Raw genomic sequence first — 18,418 nt, forward strand, 5'->3', positions numbered from 1 at the left:
TTAAGGTTTTGTATCCAGCTGATGTGCCGGAGGGAATGGATGATGATCATTTCCAATTCACGTCAAGAGATCATGTTTGAGTGACGTACGACCCTCTTCTCTCTCTCTCTCTCTCTCTCTCTCTCTCTCTCTCTCTCTCTCTCTCTCTCTCTCTCCCACGCATGTCACACAACCTCGCCATAGGCCATGGGTCTATGTGGCCTTGCCACGTCCTGCCATGGGCGTATCATAGCCACAAGGTTTGAGAGGCTAAAACCTTTTCCCCCAGAATGGTTTATCACAGGGCAGGCCAGTTAAGGGATAATGGGGGTGGAGAGGGAAGGGACGGAAGGGACCCATTCTCGACATCTTCTGTACGTACGGAATCGGCTCGAAGAGAGGCGTCCCCCCATCTTCATACCCTGTGGTACACACCGTAGGCTAAAGGGGCCATGATTGTCTACTTTGCCGTCTAAGAAGGACGAATTCTTCCTCCCAAATCAATCGCGCACGCGCGCACACACACACACACCCTCTCTCACAAGATGGGATCTCTCACCTGGACGAAGTCTTCAATCTTGTCCTCGGTGATCTTGATTTCCCCCAGGTAGTGGTAGTATGCACGACTGGTTAGGTACAGAGACGATTCCTCTGAATGGAAGTTCAGTGTTAGTGGGCCAATCACACTGAAGTTCTTCCGCAACGCTTCAGCGACTGGTTTGTTCAAGGTGAGGCCTGGCGTGAAGAGATATATTGCAAGATTAATCAACTTGGTATATAATATAATAAAGGAAAGCTCTATGGCCAAACATGCTCAAAATAGACGACCAGACTATATGAGTAAGTTGAGAAGGGGGGAAAAAAAAGGTTCAGTTGAAGAATGGACAGAGGACTGGAACGATTGCTTTGCTATGCGGTCAGCACAGCTGGAGGCATCCTGGCAAGGAATTCGGTCATAGTCCTGAGGGTCCAATTGCAGTATAAGTTGTGAAAGAACCCTATGTGAAACCCTGCCAGTAGGCTTTAAGAAATGATGACACAGGATGGACGTAACATGTTTGAAAGGACTGAAACGAGGTATTACTAGGAGGAGTCTACGAAGGACAGAGATGGTGTTCCCACAGCGAAAGGATTCATGGAAGTGGTCGAGAACATTATGAAAATGATTCGTCTGTATAAGAACCCTAGTGTTGGCTGTCCATTCTTTAATAGTTCCAATTCGTTCACGAAGGAATGAGGCGGGAGGGTGGCCCTCAAACCCCATTGGGATCATCTGTCCTTGTGGTGTGAATTGGAATAAATGTATTATGAGTTCAGGACAAAGGACCATGTCTGTTGAATCTTGTTGTCTCACGTGAGAGTTCAGACAGTCACCAATAAACTTGAAGCAAGAGGAATGTAACCTAAAAATAGAAGGATTTTCTTTCATTTTTTATCCTTTTTTTTTTGGCATCATGCCTCACATACCTATTGCCTGTGACGCTCCTTCGTGCTGGGTAACGCCAGTGATGAGACTGACCCTGTTGAACCTGCCTGACCTGACCAATACGGCGGGGTGGTCGGGTACATAATCTCCATCCACTCGAGGCAGCCAAACCCGCGGCAGACCCCGCCACACCTACGAGAAAAAAAATTCTTTGGAACCCATGTTGGCAGCAACACTGTACATACTTGCCAGATGCTTCTAGCATCGCTTTATGCAATTTTTTCTTTCTCCCCCTATCCATTTTGATACACCCAAAGCCTATATTAAGTCCTAAACATTCTTTCGTATTACTGTAAAGTGTCGGCCATACGTCGATGGCTAAGTGGAAAAGAAAAAAATATGGTTGTTTTCCTATGTTTCCATATCGAACCAAACTCACTGCTATTTTGCAAGTCTCCCAGAACATGACTTACAAAATCAAACACCATTACAAACATCACTCAAAATCTCGTCATTATAGTGACTTAAAAGAACCAAACACCATTACAAACATCACTCAATGATCAAACACCATTACAAACATCACTCAATGATCAAACACCATTACAAACATCACTCAATGATCAAACACCATTACAAACATCACTCAAAGATCAAACACCATTACAAACATCACTCAAAGATCAAACACCGTTACAAACATCACTCACTCGTCATTGGAGGTGACTCAAATTCTTCAAGATAGCCTGTCGAAAACACAGGTGGTGATGACGCGTTGGCAAAAAGACATACTCCCTTTTTTGTTTACAACTCACCGCGAAGGCGTCGAAAGCCAGGACCAACTCCTCCATGGGAACTTGCTGGAGACAGGAGAGGAGCTGGGCGCTACCTAACCCAGGGAAATGCGGATCCGCATCTGTGCAGTTCAATCTTTCGCCCAGTGCCATGGCCATCTGTCTATGGTTCTCACCTAGGGCCAAGGGGCAGAGGGAGGTACCAGACTGCAGGATGGCCCGCTTGAACAACCCTGGCGATGAGGGAGAGAGAGAGAGAGAGAGACCATCGTCAGGAGGGATTTGGAAAACCATACCCTGGTCGTGTCTCATGTGAGGGAGGGGGATCCCTCATAAGGAGTGTGTCCCACTCACCAATGTATGGGACTGCTTTACGTTAACTCTACAGAGGGTAACAGAGGTTCTGGCTAACTCTACAGGGGATAATATAGGATTAGGTAACTCTACAGAGGCTAATAGGGGCCTAGGTAATTCTACAGGGGAGAATAGAGGCCTAGGTAACTCTACAGGGGCTAATAGAGGCCCAGGTAACTCTACAGGGGCTAATAAGAGGCCTAGGTAACTCTACAGGGGCTAATAAGAGGCCTGGCCTAGGTAACTCTAAATTGGCTAATAGAGGCCTAGGTAACTCTACAGGGGCTAATAAGAGGCCTGGGTAACTCTACAGAAGCTAACAGAGGACTAGGTAACTCTACAGTAGCTAAAAAAGGGTATGAGGCGACTCTACAGAGGCGAACACACTACTAGGGTACTCTACACCAGACAACAGGAGCTCATAGAGAGCTGGGTACTCTACGTAAGCTAACATAAAGCTATGCTATTCAAACAGAAGCTAAATGAAATCAGGCCATTCTACCAAGACAAATAGACAAGAAAAACTCAACCATAAGTTCCCAAGTGCACTTTCGTGTCATAATCACATCATCTGGGGAGACACATAAGAGAGAGAAATATAACAAGTCAGTTGATATACCACGAAGAGACGAAGCTATGGACGCCATTTGGGGAAACAGGCGATTGTCCAAGACAGACAGACAGACAGACAGACAGACAACGAGCGTATCATATTACTAAAGAACATAATAGGGATCTAAGAGAGGCTAAACTCTCATAATACCTTCGCGTTTTCGTGCACAAAGTCAAGCTTCATGAATGTTAGCATTGAGGTCTGTACACAGGAGTGCTGGAGGTAAGGTAAGAAAAAGGAAATAAATCATTTCTTATGGCTTAGATTAATTCTTCTATAGGTTTTTTTTTTTTTTTACCAAAGTTGTTTATCTTTAGGTATTTCTACGTTTTTGGATTCGAGTTCATCCAGTCATCTTCAAGGGGTGTGTGTGTGTGTGTGTGTGTGTGTGTGTGGAGAGGTCGGTGGAGCTGGTGGGGATGATGGCCAGCAGCCAAGTGAGGATTTACGTCACATTCATCTTCGCTCCGTGTTGTGGCAGGGCACTGCCAACTACATGACCCAGCACCACGCCTCAGCCAATGAGCAGTGACAGGCACAACTGGCATGACTGGATACAGGTATTACCCAATAACCAGACCGGCTCTCTGCCATTATACCCACCCGGTCCACTGCCCGCGCCACACGCTCCTGAAGGAGAGCTGACGAGGTCAAATGGAATCGTGGAGAAAGAGAGAGAGAGAGAGATGAAAGAAAAACACATTTGAGCTTACTTTACACCAACCGCTTTAGCCATGTGAAAAGAAATTGGAGGCACAACTTGAAAAACCAATACTTTTATAATAAAATATTACCACTACTACTACTACTACTACTACTACTACTACTACACACACACACACACACACACACACACACACACTACGCCTCCAATGAGCGTCTTCAGCCAATGTTTTACCTTTAGCCTTGGGCGTCAACACCTGGTAATGGACAGAATCAGCTCCGGAACTCTGTCCGGCTAAGGTGACCTTATCCGGATCGCCACCGAATTCCCGGATGTTGTCCTGGACCCAGCGGAGCGCCAGGGTCTGGTCCTTCAACCCGAGGTTGCCCGGTAACACCGAATCCTCCGTCGACAGGAAACCTGAAGGAGGCGACGAAGGAGGAGGTGACTGGTTGTGTGTTGTGTGTACATACACAAGCAGGCGAGGCCAGGGAGGGAGGAGGTGACTGGTTGTGTGTTGTGTGTACATACACAAGCAGGCGAGGCCAGGGAGGGAGGAGGTGACTGGTTGTGTGTTGTGTGTACATACACAAGCAGGCGAGGCCAGGGAGGGAGGAGGTGACTGGTTGTGTGTTGTGTGTACATACACAAGCAGGCGAGGCCAGGGAGGGAGGAGGTGACTGGTTGTGTGTTGTGTGTACATACACAAGCAGGCGAGGCCAGGGAGGGAGGAGGTGACTGGTTGTGTGTTGTGTGTACATACACAAGCAGGCGAGGCCAGGGAGGGAGGAGGTGACTGGTTGTGTGTTGTGTGTACATACACAAGCAGGCGAGGCCAGGGAGGGAGGAGGTGACTGGTTGTGTGTTGTGTGTACATACACAAGCAGGCGAGGCCAGGGAGGGAGGAGGTGACTGGTTGTGTGTTGTGTGTACATACACAAGCAGGCGAGGCCAGGGAGGGAGGAGGTGACTGGTTGTGTGTTGTGTGTACATACACAAGCAGGCGAGGCCAGGGAGGGAGGAGGTGACTGGTTGTGTGTTGTGTGTACATACACAAGCAGGCGAGGCCAGGGAGGGAGGAGGTGACTGGTTGTGTGTTGTGTGTACATACACAAGCAGGCGAGGCCAGGGAGGGAGGAGGTGACTGGTTGTGTGTTGTGTGTACATACACAAGCAGGCGAGGCCAGGGAGGGAGGAGGTGACTGGTTGTGTGTTGTGTGTACATACACAAGCAGGCGAGGCCAGGGAGGGAGGAGGTGACTGGTTGTGTGTTGTGTGTACATACACAAGCAGGCGAGGCCAGGGAGGAGGAGGTGACTGGTTGTGTGTTGTGTGTACATACACAAGCAGGCGAGGCCAGGGAGGGAGGAGGTGACTGGTTGTGTGTTGTGTGTACATACACAAGCAGGCGAGGCCAGGGAGGGAGGAGGTGACTGGTTGTGTGTTGTGTGTACATACACAAGCAGGCGAGGCCAGGGAGGGAGGAGGTGACTGGTTGTGTGTTGTGTGTACATACACAAGCAGGCGAGGCCAGGGAGGGAGGAGGTGACTGGTTGTGTGTTGTGTGTACATACACAAGCAGGCGAGGCCAGGGAGGGAGGAGGTGACTGGTTGTGTGTTGTGTGTACATACACAAGCAGGCGAGGCCAGGGAGGGAGGAGGTGACTGGTTGTGTGTTGTGTGTACATACACAAGCAGGCGAGGCCAGGGAGGGAGGAGGTGACTGGTTGTGTGTTGTGTGTACATACACAAGCAGGCGAGGCCAGGGAGGGAGGAGGTGACTGGTTGTGTGTTGTGTGTACATACACAAGCAGGCGAGGCCAGGGAGGGAGGAGGTGACTGGTTGTGTGTTGTGTGTACATACACAAGCAGGCGAGGCCAGGGAGGGAGGAGGTGGTGTGTTGTGTGTACATACACAAGCAGGCGAGGCCAGGGAGGGAGGAGGTGACTGGTTGTGTGTTGTGTGTACATACACAAGCAGGCGAGGCCAGGGAGGGAGGAGGTGACTGGTTGTGTGTTGTGTGTACATACACAAGCAGGCGAGGCCAGGGAGGGAGGAGGTGACTGGTTGTGTGTTGTGTGTACATACACAAGCAGGCGAGGCCAGGGAGGGAGGAGGTGACTGGTTGTGTGTTGTGTGTACATACACAAGCAGGCGAGGCCAGGGAGGGAGGAGGTGACTGGTTGTGTGTTGTGTGTACATACACAAGCAGGCGAGGCCAGGGAGGGAGGAGGTGACTGGTTGTGTGTTGTGTGTACATACACAAGCAGGCGAGGCCAGGGAGGGAGGAGGTGACTGGTTGTGTGTTGTGTGTACATACACAAGCAGGCGAGGCCAGGGAGGGAGGAGGTGACTGGTTGTGTGTTGTGTGTACATACACAAGCAGGCGAGGCCAGGGAGGGAGGAGGTGACTGGTTGTGTGTTGTGTGTACATACACAAGCAGGCGAGGCCAGGGAGGGAGGAGGTGACTGGTTGTGTGTTGTGTGTACATACACAAGCAGGCGAGGCCAGGGAGGGAGGAGGTGACTGGTTGTGTGTTGTGTGTACATACACAAGCAGGCGAGGCCAGGGAGGGAGGAGGTGACTGGTTGTGTGTTGTGTGTACATACACAAGCAGGCGAGGCCAGGGAGGGAGGAGGTGACTGGTTGTGTGTTGTGTGTACATACACAAGCAGGCGAGGCCAGGGAGGGAGGAGGTGACTGGTTGTGTGTTGTGTGTACATACACAAGCAGGCGAGGCCAGGGAGGGAGGAGGTGACTGGTTGTGTGTTGTGTGTACATACACAAGCAGGCGAGGCCAGGGAGGGAGGAGGTGACTGGTTGTGTGTTGTGTGTACATACACAAGCAGGCGAGGCCAGGGAGGGAGGAGGTGACTGGTTGTGTGTTGTGTGTACATACACAAGCAGGCGAGGCCAGGGAGGGAGGAGGTGACTGGTTGTGTGTTGTGTGTACATACACAAGCAGGCGAGGCCAGGGAGGGAGGAGGTGACTGGTTGTGTGTTGTGTGTACATACACAAGCAGGCGAGGCCAGGGAGGGAGGAGGTGACTGGTTGTGTGTTGTGTGTACATACACAAGCAGGCCAGGCCAGGGAGGGAGGAGGTGACTGGTTGTGTGTTGTGTGTACATACACAAGCAGGCGAGGCCAGGGAGGGAGGAGGTGACTGGTTGTGTGTTGTGTGTACATACACAAGCAGGCGAGGCCAGGGAGGGAGGAGGTGACTGGTTGTGTGTTGTGTGTACATACACAAGCAGGCGAGGCCAGGGAGGGAGGAGGTGACTGGTTGTGTGTTGTGTGTACATACACAAGCAGGCGAGGCCAGGGAGGGAGGAGGTGACTGGTTGTGTGTTGTGTGTACATACACAAGCAGGCGAGGCCAGGGAGGGAGGAGGTGACTGGTTGTGTGTTGTGTGTACATACACAAGCAGGCGAGGCCAGGGAGGAAGGGAGGAGGTGACTGGTTGTGTGTTGTGTGTACATACACAAGCAGGCGAGGCCAGGGAAGGAGGAGGTGACTGGTTGTGTGTTGTGTGTACATACACAAGCAGGCGAGGCCAGGGAAGGAGGAGGTGACTGGTTGTGTGTTGTGTGTACATACACAAGCAGGCGAGGCCAGGGAGGGAGGAGGTGACTGGTTGTGTGTTGTGTGTATATACACAAGCAGGCGAGGCCAGGGAGGGAGGGAAGAGGTGTTTTCAAAACAAACCTTGGCGCTCCAGACTGCTTCAACACCATCTCTGGACTCTGACTCTCTCTCTCTCTCTCTCTCTCTCTCTCTCTCTCTCTCTCTCTCTCCTTCGTTCCTTCTCTCTCTCCTTCCTTCTCTCTGTCTCTCTCTCTCTCTCTCTCTCTCTCTCTCTCTCCTTCCTTCTCTCTGTCTCTCTCTCACTCTCTCCTTCCTTCTCTCTGTCTGTCTGTCTGTCTGTCTCTCTCTCTCTCTGTCTCCTTCGTTCCTTCTCTCTCTCCTTCCTTCTCTCTGTCTGTCTGTCTGTCTGTCTGTCTCTCTCTCTCTCTCTCTCTCTCTCTCTCTCTCTCTCTCTCTCTCTCTCTCTCTCCCTATTCATAATGTACCTAGATGGAGGGGAAAAGGAGGGAAGGAGGGAAGGAGGGAAGGTGGGTGGGGGTTTGTGGGGGTTGTTGGGGGAGAAGGAGGGAGGGAGGGAGGGTGGGTGGGGGTTTGTGGGGGTTGATGGGGGAGAAGGAGGGAGGGAGGGAGGGTGGGTGGGGGTTTGTGGGGGTTGATGGGGGAGAAGGAGGGAGGGAGGGAGGGTGGGTGGGGGTTTGTGGGGGTTGATGGGGGAGAAGGAGGGAGGGAGGGGGGTGGGTGGGGGTTTGTGGGGGTTGATGGGGGAGAAGGAGGGAGGGAGGGAGGGTGGGTGGGGGTTTGTGGGGGTTGATGGGGGAGAAGGAGGGAAGGAGGGAGGGAGAGAGGGAGGGGGAGGAGTAGTTCTTCTTCACTCGCTGGGGGGGCCTCCTCCCTCACCCCCCCCCCCCCCCCCTTTACACCCTATTTCGGCACAGCAATGTTATGTGCCATGTTCTGCCGCAGAGGGGGAGAGGGGAGAGGGGAGTGGGGGGAGGAGTGGGAGAGGGGAAAGGAGTGGGAAGGGGAGGGAAGTAGGGGGGACACACTCAGCACCTTCGTGTGAATAACCCTCCACTCCCTCCCTCCCTCCCTCTCTTTCCCCTCTCTCCCCTCTCACCCCTTTCTCTCCCCACTCACCCCACTCACCTAGGACGGCCAGGCGGTACTGGAGGACGACCAACACGACGTCCCTGGTCAGGAGAGGGAGGGGTGGGTAGCCCACCACTCCACCGAAGACGAACCCACCCCCGTGCAGCCACACCATCACGGGCAGACCCGACGCTCCCGCCTCAGACGGGTAACGGCGATCCACACATTTCTGAAAGGGGAGGCCAGACGGCGAGGTACATGGCAGTACATAATTGACAGCACGTCGACCCCGGTATACCACATCGTTCCAATTCACTCTATTCCTTGCACGCCTTTCACCCTCCTGCATGTTCAGGCCCCGATCACTCAAAATCTTTGTCACTCCATCTTTCCACCTCCAATTTGGTCTCCCACTTCTCCTCGTTCCCTCCACCTCTGACACATATATCCTCTTGGTCAATCTTTCCTCACTCATTCTCTCCATGTGCCCAAACCATTTCAAAACACCCTCTTCTGCTCTCTCAACCACGCTCTTTTTATTTCCACACATCTCTCTTACCCTTACGTTACTTACTCGATCAAACCACCTCACACCACACATTGTCCTCAAACATCTCATTTCCAGCACATCCATCCTCCTCCACACAACTCTATCCATAGCCCACGCCTCTCAGCCATACAACATTGTTGGAACCACTATTCCTTCAAACATACCCATTTTTGCTTTCCAAGATAACGGATTCGACTTCCACACATTTTTCAACGCCCCTCAGAACTTTCGCCCCCTCCCCCACCCTATGATTCACATCCGCTTCCATGGTTCCATCCGCTGCCAAATCCACTCCCAGATATCTAAAACCCTTCACTTCCTCCAGTTTTTCTCCATTCAAACTTACCTCCTAATTGACTTGCCCCTCAACCCTACTGTACCTAATAACCTTAATCTTATTCACATTTACTCTCAGCTTTCTTCTTTCACACACTTTACCAAACTCAGTCACCAGCTTCTGCAGTTTCTCACCTGAATCAGCCACCAGCGCTGTATCATCAGCGAACAACAACTGACTCACTTCCCAAGCTCTCTCATCCACAACAGACTGCATACTAGCCCCTCTTTCCAAAACTCTTGCATTCACCTCCCTAACAACCTCATCCATAAACAAATTAAACAACCATGGAGATATCACACACCCCTGCCGCAAACCAACATTCACTGAGAACCAATTACTTTCCTCTCTTCCTACACGTACACATGCCTTACATCCTCGATAAAAACTTTTCACTGCTTCTAACAACTTGCCTCCCACACCATATATTCTTAATACCTTCCACAGAGCATCTCTATCAACTCTTATCATATGCCTTCTCCAGATCCATAAATGCTACATACAAATCCATTTGCTTTTCTAAGTATTTCTCACATACATTCCTCAAAGCAAACACCTGAATCACACATCCTCTACCACTTCTGAAACCACACTGCTCTTCCCCAATCTGATGCTCTGTACATGCCTTCACCCTCTCAATCAATACCCTCCAATATAATTTACCAGGAATACTCAACAAACTTATACCTCTGTAATTTGAGCACTCACCTTTGTCCCCTTTGCCTTTGTACAATGGCACTATGCACGCATTCCGCCAATCCTCAGGCACCTCACCATGAGTCATACATATATTAAATAACCTTACCAACCAGTCAACAATACAGTCACCCCCTTTTTTGATAAATTCCACAGCAATACCATCCAAACCTGCTGCCTTGCCGGCTTTCATCTTCCGCAAAGCTTATACTTCCTCTTTTCTGTTTACCAAATCATTTTCCCTAACCCTCTCACTTTGCACACCACCTCGACCAAAACACCCTATATCTGCCACTCTATCATCAAACACATTCAACAAACCTTCAAAATACTCACTCCATCTCCTTCTCACATCACCACTACTTGTTATCACCTCCCCATTAGCCCCCTTCACTGAAGTTCCCATCTGTTCCCTTGTCTTACGCACTTTATTTACCTCCTTCCAAAACATCTTTTTATTCTCCCTAAAATTTAATGATACTCTCTCACCCCAACTCTCATTTGACTTCTTTTTCACCTCTTGCACCTTTCTCTTGACCTCCTGCCTCTTTCTTTTATAAATCTCCAACTCATTTGCATTATTTCCCTGCAAAAATCGTCCAAATGCCTCTCTCTTCTCTTTCACTAATAATCTTGCTTCTTGATCCCACCATTCACTACCCTTTCTAATCTGCCCACCTCCCACACTTCTCATGCCACAATCATCTTTTGAGCAAGCCATCACTGCTTCCCTAAATACATCTCATTCCTCCCCCACTCCCCTTAGTCCTTTGTTCTCACCTTTTTCCATTCTGTTCTCAGTCTCTCCTGGTACTTCCTCACACAAGTCTCCCTCCCAAGCTCACTTACTCTCACCACTCTCTTCACCCCAACATTCTCCCTTCTTTTCTGAAAACCTCTACAAATCTTCACCTTCGCCTCCACAAGATAATGATCAGACATCCCTCCAGTTGCACCTATCAGCACATTAACATCCAAAAGTCTCTTTTTCACACGCCTATCAATTAACATGTAATCCAATAACGCTCTCTGGCCATCTCTCCTACTTACATACATATATTTATGTATATCTCTCTTTTTAAACCAGGTATCCCAATACCAGTCCTTTTTCAGCACATAAATCTACAAGCTCTTCACCATTTCCATTTACAACACTGAACACCCCATGTATACCAATAATTCCCTCAACTGCCACATTACTCACCTTTGCATTCAAATCACCCATCACTATAACCCGGTCTCGTGCATCAAAACCACTAACACATTCATTCAGCTGCTCCCAAAACACTTGCCTCTCATGATCTTTCTTCTCATGCCCAGGTGCATATGCACCAATAATCACCCATCTCTCTCCATCAACTTTCAGTTTTACCTATATCAATCTAGAGTTTGCTTTCTTACACTCTATCACATACTCCCACCACTCCTGTTTCAGGAGTATTGCTACTCCTTCCCTTGCTCTTGTCCTCTCACTAACCCCTGACTTTACTTCCAAGACATTCCCAAACCACTCTTCCACTTTACCCTTGAGCTTCGTTTCACTCAGAGCCAAAACATCCAGGTTCCTTTCCTCAAACATACTACCTATCTCTCCTTTTTCTCATCTTGGTTACATCCACACACATTTAGACACCCCAAGTCTGAGCCTTCGAGGAGGATGAGCACTCCTCGCGTGACTCCTTCTTCTGTTTCTCCTTTTAGAAAGTTAAAATACAAGGAGGGGAGGGTTTCTGGTCCCCCGCTCCCGTCCCCTTTAGTCGCCTTCTACGACACGTGAGGAATGCGTGTGAAGTATTCTTTCTCCCCTATCCCCAGGGATATATATATATATATATATATATATATATATATATATATATATATATATATATATATATATATATATATATATTCACAAACACCGTTCACCTACCTACACTCTTACCTGACCACCTGATAGACCCAGGGATATCCCATCAGCGGATGTTATCCCAGGGATATCCCATCAGCGGATGTTATCCCAAGGATATCCCAGGGCGGATGTTATCCCATGGATATCCCAGAGCGCCTCGCCCAGCTAGTGTTAGGTAAAGCCCGTCTCACACACTCCTGCTCTGTATAATCCAAACCTCATTCATGTTCTCATCTGTGTGTCTCTCTCTCTCTAGCTTCACACTCTTATTACCCATCTATCTATCTATTTATTTATCTATCTATCTATCTCTCTACCTATCTATCTATTTATCTATCTATCTATCTACCTATCTATCTAATCTATCTATTATCTCTCAATCTATCTATCTATCTATCTATCTATCTATCTATCTATCTATATATATATATATATATATATATATATCATACTTTGTCGCTGTCTCCCACGTTATCGAGGTAGCGCCAGACTCCTAGCAAACGATAAAACTGCCCCATTCGTGCGTCATCGTTAGAACCAATTAATCCCCCCCCCCCCCAATCACGTGACCCTCTGACACGACCCGTGACCTCCCTCCCTCCCTCGAGCGATGTCACACGACGACGCGCGCCCCCCGCGCGCGTGTCTCCTCCTCTGTCACGCCCCTGGGGCTGCTGCTCGTGTGTCACGGTCGAAGGTGGCGTGACGTTGAAAAGCGAATGGAGGAATGTGGACGGCGTCGCTAGACGGTTTGAGAATGTCTTTGGGGTAATTATGGAGAGGACAGGAGGGGACAACCCTCGTCCCTGGCCTGGGGAGAAATAGCGGAGAAGACGGGGAGAAATAGCAGAGGAGACAGGAGAAATAGCGGAGAAGACAGGAGAAATAGCGGAGAAGACGGGGAGAAATAGCGGAGGAGACAGGAGAAATAGCAGAGGAGACAGGAGAAATAGCGGAGAAGACAGGAGAAATAGCGGAGAAGACAGGGAGAAATAGCGGAGAAGACGGGGAGAAATAGCAGAGGAGACAGGAGAAATAGCGGAGAAGACAGGAGAAATAGCGGAGAAGACGGGGTGAAATAGCGGAGAAGACAAGAGGGAGAAGAGCGACTCTATGATGGCCGGCCCACCGCCCACCCCGGCCGCCCACCACCCCGGCCGCCCACCATCCACCGCCCACCACCCGCCCCCAGACCCACCCAACTTCCGAGGAGGATTTGAAGACGTCTTCTCCCATGGGGGTGGGGGGGGGGCCCTCTTCCAACCCGCACCCCCACACCTCCACCACCCACCCACTCACACCCCCACCACCCACACCCCCACACACACACCTCCACCACCCACCCACACCCCCCACACACACCTCCACTACCCACCCCCACCACCCCCACCCACACACACACACACACACACACACCCACCACCCACACACACCTCCACCACCCACCCACCCACACACCCACCACCCACACACACCTCCACCACCCACCCACCCACACACCCACCACCCACACACACCTCCACCACCCACACCCCCACACCACCACCCCCACACACACCTCCCCCACCCACCCACCCACACCCCCACACACACCTCCACCACACCCCCACACACCTCCACCACCCACACACACCTCCACCACCCACCCACCCACACCCCCACCACCCACACCCCCCCACACACACACACCTGCTTGGCCCACTGCACCTCCCCCCAGACATTCTTCCCCCCCCTCCTCTCCCCAACCCCACTCTCCCCTAACCCCCCTCCCCTCCTCCCCACCTCCTCCCTCCCCCACCTCCCCCCTTTAACCACAAGCTCCTCGGCCAACCACCACACCTCCACCACAGTGGGAAAACAACATACACACACACACACACACACACACACACACACACACATCTACTGAGGCGGTGATGACCCTCCCCTCCCCCTCCCATCCCCCCTCCCCCTCCTCCTCCTCCCTCACCACCAAACACGCCACCTCACCTCCTGCAACCACGGGTCATATTCCTATGTCATCAGCACAGTTTTTTTTTAACCCTAACGGGATTTCTGGCTTCCAGTCTCACCCCCCACCCACCACACTAGCCACCCACCACACTCTCCACCCCACCACACTAGCCACCCCACCACACTAGCCACCCTACTACACTAGCCACCCCACCACACTAGCCACCCCACCACACTCACACCCCTCCTCCACCTCCACCCACCACACTAGCCACCCCACCACACTAGCCACCCACCACACTAGCCACCCACCACACTAGCCACCCCACCACACTCTCCACCCCACCACACTAGCCACCCCACCACACTAGCCACCCCACCACACTAGCCACCCCACCACACTAGCCACCCCACCACACTCTCCACCCCACCACACTAGCCACCCCACCACACTAGCCACCCCACCACACTAGCCACCCCACCACACTAGCCACCCCACCACACTAGCCACCCCACCACACTCTCCACCCCACCACACTAGCCACCCCACCACACTAGCCACCCCACCACACTAGCCACCCCACCACACTAGCCACCCCACCACACTAGCCACCCCACCACACTCTCCACCCCACCACACTAGCCACCCCACCACACTAGCCACCCCACCACACTAGCCACCCCACCACACTATCCACCCCACCACACTAGCCACCCCACCACACTAGCCACCCCACCACACTAGCCACCCCACCACACTAGCCACCCCACCACACTAGCCACCCCACCACACTAGCCACCCCACCACACTCGCCACCCCACCACACTAGCCACCCCACCACACTAGCCACCCCACCACACTAGCCACCCCACCACACTAGCCACCCCACCACACTAGCCACCCCACCACACTAGCCACCCCACCACACTAGCCACCCCACCACACTAGCCACCCCACCACACTAGCCACCCCACCACACTCTCCACCCCACCACACTAGCCACCCCACCACACTAGCCACCCCACCACACTAGCCACCCCACCACACTAGCCACCCCACCACACTAGCCACCCCACCACACTAGCCACCCCACCACACTAGCCACCCCACCACACTCTCCACCCCACCACACTAGCCACCCCACCACACTAGCCACCCCACCACACTAGCCACCCCACCACACTCTCCACCCCACCACACTAGCCACCCCACCACACTAGCCACCCCACCACACTATCCACCCCACCACACTAGCCACCCCACCACACTAGCCACCCCACCACACTAGCCACCCCACCACACTCTCCACCCCACCACACTAGCCACCCCACCACACTAGCCACCCCACCACACTAGCCACCCCACCACACTAGCCACCCCACCACACTAGCCACCCCACCACACTAGCCACCCCACCACACTAGCCACCCCACCACACTAGCCACCCCACCACACTAGCCACCCCACCACACTAGCCACCCCACCACACTAGCCACCCCACCACACTAGCCACCCCACCACACTAGCCACCCCACCACACTAGCCACCCCACCACACTAGCCACCCCACCACACTAGCCACCCCACCACACTAGCCACCCCACCACACTCTCCACCCCACCACACTAGCCACCCCACCACACTAGCCACCCCACCACACTAGCCACCCCACCACACTAGCCACCCCACCACACTCTCCACCCCACCACACTAGCCACCCCACCACACTAGCCACCCCACCACACTAGCCACCCCACCACACTAGCCACCCCACCACACTAGCCACCCCACCACACTATCCACCCCACCACACTAGCCACCCCACCACACTAGCCACCCCACCACACTAGCCACCCCACCACACTATCCACCCCACCACACTAGCCACCCCACCACACTAGCCACCCCACCACACTAGCCACCCCACCACACTAGCCACCCCACCACACTAGCCACCCCACCACACTCTCCACCCCACCACACTACCACCCCACCACACTAGCCACCCCACCACACTAGCCACCCCACCACACTAGCCACCCCACCACACTCTCCACCCCACCACACTAGCCACCCCACCACACTAGCCACCCCACCACACTCTCCACCCCACCACACTAGCCACCCCACCACACTAGCCACCCCACCACACTAGCCACCCCACCACACTAGCCACCCCACCACACTCTCCACCCCACCACACTAGCCACCCCACCACACTCTCCACCCACCACACTAGCCACCCCACCACACTAGCCACTCCACCACACTAGCCACCCCACCACACTCTCACCCCACCACACTAGCCACCCCACCACACTAGCCACCCCACACCACTCTCCACCCCACCACACTAGCCACCCCACCACACTAGCCACCCCACCACACTAGCCACCCCACCACACTAGCCACCCCACCACACTCTCCACCCCACCACACTAGCCACCCCACCACACTAGCCACCCCACCACACTCTCCACCCCACCACACTAGCCACCCCACCACACTAGCCACCCCACCACACTAGCCACCCCAACACACTCTCCACCCCACCACACTAGCCACCCCACCACAGTAGCCACCCCAACCACACTAGCCACCCTACCACACTCTCCACCCCACCACACTAGCCACCCCACCACACTAGCCACCCCACCACACTAGCCACCCCACACACTCTTCACCCCACCACACTAGCCACCCCACCACACTAGCCACCCCACCACACTCTCCACCCCACCACACTAGCCACCCCACGACACTAGCCACCCCACCACACTAGCCACCCCACCACACTCTCCACCCCACCACACCACACTAGCCACCCCACCACACTAGCCACCCCACCGCACTCTCCACCCCACCACACTAGCCACCCCACCACACTCTCCACCCCACCACACTAGCCACCCCACCACACTAGCCACCCCACCACACTAGCCACCCCACCACACTCTCCACCCCACCACACTAGCCACCCAACCACACCTAGCCACCCCCCCACACTAGCCACCCCACCACACTCTCCACCCCACCACACTAGCCACCTCTTGTATATCAACCACCCCATCTCCCCCATCACCCCCCCAAAGCCCCCAAAACAGGTGATGGGGTCATATTTACCCTGCCCAAAACCCCACGATTTCATGGCCACACCACACACACACACACACACACACACACACACACACCACAAACGTGGACTCACAACCTCGGAAATCCTATCTGTGAGTCAGACAGTCACTCCTAATGAGCGATACTCACAACCAGTCTTTCTGGTCGTACTCACAACCAGTCATTCTGGTCGTACTCACAACCAGTCATTCTGGTCGTACTCACAACCAGTCTTTCTGGTCGTACTCACAACCAGTCATTCTGGTCGTACTCACAACCAGTCATTCTGGTCGTACTCACAACCAGTCATTCTGGTCGTACTCACAACCAGTCATTCTGGTCGTACTCACAACCAGTCATTCTGGTCGTACTCACAACCAGTCATTCTGGTCGTACTCACAACCAGTCATTCTGGTCGTACTCACAACCAGTCATTCTGGTCGTACTCACAACCAGTCATTCTGGTCGTACTCACAACCAGTCATTCTGGTCGTACTCACAACCAGTCATTCTGGTCGTACTCACAACCAGTCATTCTGGTCGTACTCACAACCAGTCATTCTGGTCGTACTCACAACCAGTCATTCTGGTCGTACTCACAACCAGTCATTCTGGTCGTACTCACAACCAGTCATTCTGGTCGTACTCACAACCAGTCATTCTGGTCGTACTCACAACCAGTCATTCTGGTCGTACTCACAACCAGTCATTCTGGTCGTACTCACAACCAGTCATTCTGGTCGTACTCACAACCAGTCATTCTGGTCGTACTCACAACCAGTCATTCTGGTCGTACTCACAACCAGTCATTCTGGTCGTACTCACAACCAGTCTTTCTGGTCGTACTCACAACCAGTCATTCTGGTCGTACTCACAACCAGTCATTCTGGTCGTACTCACAACCAGTCATTCTGGTCGTACTCACAACCAGTCATTCTGGTCGTACTCACAACCAGTCATTCTGGTCGTACTCACAACCAGTCTTTCTGGTCGTACTCACAACCAGTCATTCTGGTCGTACTCACAACCAGTCATTCTGGTCGTACTCACAACCAGTCATTCTGGTCGTACTCACAACCAGTCATTCTGGTCGTACTCACAACCAGTCATTCTGGTCGTACTCACAACCAGTCATTCTGGTCGTACTCACAACCAGTCATTCTGGTCGTACTCACAACCAGTCATTCTGGTCGTACTCACAACCAGTCATTCTGGTCGTACTCACAACCAGTCATTCTGGTCGTACTCACAACCAGTCATTCTGGTCGTACTCACAACCAGTCATTCTGGTCGTACTCACAACCAGTCATTCTGGTCGTACTCACAACCAGTCATTCTGGTCGTACTCACAACCAGTCTTTCTGGTCGT

At 52.6% G+C, this 18,418-nt stretch overlaps 1 protein-coding gene across 1 annotated transcript in view; it reads right to left on the bottom strand.

The window, feature by feature from the left end:
* The window catches only part of LOC139754715 (pyrethroid hydrolase Ces2a-like), a 38,047-nt gene that overhangs the window by 12,034 nt on the left and 7,595 nt on the right, over positions 1-18,418 (bottom strand). The window contains exons 4-8 of the mRNA XM_071672289.1: positions 8,566-8,737; positions 4,065-4,250; positions 2,221-2,432; positions 1,447-1,597; positions 539-714 (exon numbers count right to left, since the gene is read on the bottom strand). Of these exons, the coding sequence (XP_071528390.1) occupies positions 539-714; positions 1,447-1,597; positions 2,221-2,432; positions 4,065-4,250; positions 8,566-8,737 (897 nt within the window). The remainder of the gene's footprint in view (positions 1-538; positions 715-1,446; positions 1,598-2,220; positions 2,433-4,064; positions 4,251-8,565; positions 8,738-18,418) is intronic.

This window comes from Panulirus ornatus, chromosome 17 (genome assembly GCF_036320965.1).
Source record: "Panulirus ornatus isolate Po-2019 chromosome 17, ASM3632096v1, whole genome shotgun sequence".
In the NCBI taxonomy this organism is placed as follows: Eukaryota; Metazoa; Arthropoda; class Malacostraca; order Decapoda; family Palinuridae; genus Panulirus; species Panulirus ornatus.